We start from the raw sequence: 3,053 nt of genomic DNA, 5'->3' as shown, positions 1-3,053 counted from the left end.
CTGGTGCCCTGGAAAGATTTTACACTTTAGGGAAAAAAACATGTTGAAGTAAAACATTGACAAATATTAACTCAATCTGATCATTTACAATGGAAGGAAAAGGACTTGTCCAGTGTTTTTACTTTTTCTTTATACCTTCAAGTGCCCACTCTGGCTGTCAAGCTCCCTGGGAATAAAGATTCAAAATGCCAAGCCACTTACCCTTTCCGGAAGTGACGTCAAACACCACTCCCTTTACTGCTAAGTAGATGGGCTGATCTTCCTAGAAAGCAGGGAAGAAGATATGACGAGGGATAGGATGAGCCCAGCTCTGCCAGAGGGAGTCAGTAAAATCTCCTCTTCTCACAGCTGTGCACCTGTCTGGTCCTCACCTATCTGGACAATGTCATGCCCATTCACAAAAACCTGGAGAACTCATAGAGTCTTATGACAAGAGCATGATGACCCCCTCCTTTATAAAGAAAATCAGGAGCTGAAGCAACTTCATGCAGATAAAAATTCAAAAGAAATGATGAACTATTGAAATCAGTCCAAATTTCATCTTCGTCAATAGACGTACATGAATACAACTGGCATAAATAACCTATTTTATGTATTTATTATTATTTTTTTTTTTGCAGTTTTTGGCCGGGGCCAGGTTTGAACCCACCACTTCCAGGATATGGGGCCAGCGCATCTTTGAGCCACAGGCGCCACCCAATAACCTAATTTTATATTTTGCATCTTACATGTTCCTTCATATAAACATTTCCACATGTTGAAATAACCAGATGGCTGTTACTGACACAGGTCTGTGGGACCCTGTCTTATATTATTGATACTGTGTACCTGTTTGTGTAGCTAGTCTTCTGTTTGGGGTATTTGGGTTGTTTCCAACTGTTGGAACTACAAATGGCAGCATTATGAATAATAGCTCTCTACAGTTTCCTTTCTTTCTAATTGGGTGACTTACTTCCTTGAGGCCTATTTCAATATGTAGAATTCCTTGGACCTAAGTTTAAGAACAACTTAGTCATTCTTTATATTTTACCAGTTTGTCCTTCAGAAACATCAGACCATTTACAGTGCTACAAATATGCGAATAATGCGTTTCTAACAATAGATGTTACACCTTATTTTTGCTACATTAGCAGGTATAAAGTTTCACTTTAGCACTTCTCCCACCAAAAGAGAATAACACAGAAGTTGGTAACATGGATTTTCTAACTTCCATCACCTGGGGCTCAGGCTGGGATGACTAGCACAGTCCTGGGATACCCACATCACATCTTTCTTTTGTCTGGGCCCAACTGGGGGTGCAGAGACATCAGCCAGGTGGCTCACAGGCCAGGTGAGGGTAGGAGTTGCTTAGGCTCTATAAGCAGTGGTTCTCAACCTTCCTAATGCTGTGAACCTTTAATGCAATCCAAAGGGGTTGCGACCCACAGGTTGAGAACTGCTGGTCTATAGGAATCTTAGGCTCTCCAAATACATGCTGCAGGAGCATCTCTTTGGGGTGGCCTTTAGGATTCTTGCCCTCGTGGAGCTTATGGTCAAGTTGACCACATCTAACAGACTGAGGAACTGAGGCTCAGAGAAGTGAAACAACTCGCCCAGGGAAACACACCTCACTGGCACATAACCCCTCAGGTCTGTTTCTCTGTCACACGGGGACAACACCTACATACCTGGCACAAAGGCTGAAGAAAATAGAGTATGTGAGCACCTAGCAGGCACGACAAAGCAGCTCAGCAAAAGGTTAGCTTTCATTATTCCTGAACTAGCTCCAAACACAGTCCCCAGAACGTCTGCTGACTTGTGGACACGGCTCCACCTCACCCAACAAGGGTTATTGTAAGTAGCATGGCTTACAGGCCAGAAGACTGTGTTGTGCCTTTGATGGTTTACTGCCTTTTCTTCACTGTGATTACTTGTTTCCCAGTTTTGATTGCTTATCAAGTGACATTATGTAATTATATCAATTTTTAAAATATGTTACAGCTATAATTTAACCAGGGAGCCTTGTCACATTTTCTTTGATCTTTATTTGCTGTGTACAAAGAGTCACATAAATATAACATTCACAGACATAAGAGAAAAACAAGCATCTTGTGACTAACACTCTTCATTTCTTCAAGAGTAAAATACTGTATTTATCTCCACATTAAATGATATACTGAAGATGTAAGAGCTAAGAACAAGCTATAATAAGCGGGTGAAAGAAATGTGTGGCACCTTTTGAGGGATTCCTGTTACACAGGCCATACAGAAGAATGAATGGGTTTTTTTTTGAGCTGGAGTCTCACTTTGTTGCCCTCAGTAGAGTGCCCTAGTGTTATAGCTCACAGCAACCTCAAACTCTTGAGCTCAAGTGATCCTCTTGCCTTAGCCTCCCAAGTGGCTGGGACTACAGGCGACTGCCACATCCATCTGTTTTTAGAGATGAGGTTTTGCTCTTGCTCAGGCTGGTCCCGAACTCTTCAGCTTAAGCAGTTCACCCTCCTTAGCCTCCCAGAGTGTGAGAATTACAGATGTGAGCCACTGGGCCCAGCTGGAATGAACGGTCTTATCTGTTAAACACCACGTGTGCTGTGGGTTGAGTTCTGATCATGCAAAGATGGCCATCCACTGACAGCAGAGCACACAGGCATGGATTTTCAGGCTCAAGACATAGCAACTGAGAAGGCAGGGGGGCTAGGGAAGCATAAATGCAGACTCAGGAAGAAAAACATCCAGAGAGATATGACAAAGACACACATTCGGCACCAGCTTCCTACCATGCCTCCGGATCCCCTCACCCAATGGCACAGGTGAGACCTTTGTGATCTAGAGTTGGATGTATATAAATGGATATGTCACTTTTTAATCTATTTATGACCCTGACAGGTCATAAATAACAGCAGAAGGGTTGTCTTTTTTTCCAAGAGCTCAAAGAAGGAATCACCATAGTTTTAAGTCAACAGGCCTGGGTTTGTTTGAGCCATCACTTATAAGCTGTTGCCTTGGACAAATTACTTAACCTTTCTGGGCCTCAGTTTTCTCCTCTGTGGTAGGAAGATAATGCCTGTGGCTCA

The 3,053-nt window shown here is 42.8% G+C and overlaps 1 protein-coding gene across 1 annotated transcript in view; it reads right to left on the bottom strand.

Annotated features, from left to right (window-relative positions):
* The window catches only part of NENF (neudesin neurotrophic factor), a 17,594-nt gene that overhangs the window by 2,146 nt on the left and 12,395 nt on the right, over window positions 1-3,053 (bottom strand). Inside the window, exon 2 of the mRNA XM_023519502.1 lies at window positions 202-262. Within this exon, the coding sequence (XP_023375270.1) occupies window positions 202-262 (61 nt within the window). The remainder of the gene's footprint in view (window positions 1-201; window positions 263-3,053) is intronic.

Source organism: Otolemur garnettii, unplaced genomic scaffold (assembly GCF_000181295.1).
Source record: "Otolemur garnettii isolate 467f Iridium unplaced genomic scaffold, OtoGar3 scaffold00178, whole genome shotgun sequence".
NCBI lineage: Eukaryota > Metazoa > Chordata > Mammalia > Primates > Galagidae > Otolemur > Otolemur garnettii.
Note: the sequence above shows the minus strand (reverse complement) of the source record. Positions and strands in the feature narration are given on the sequence as shown.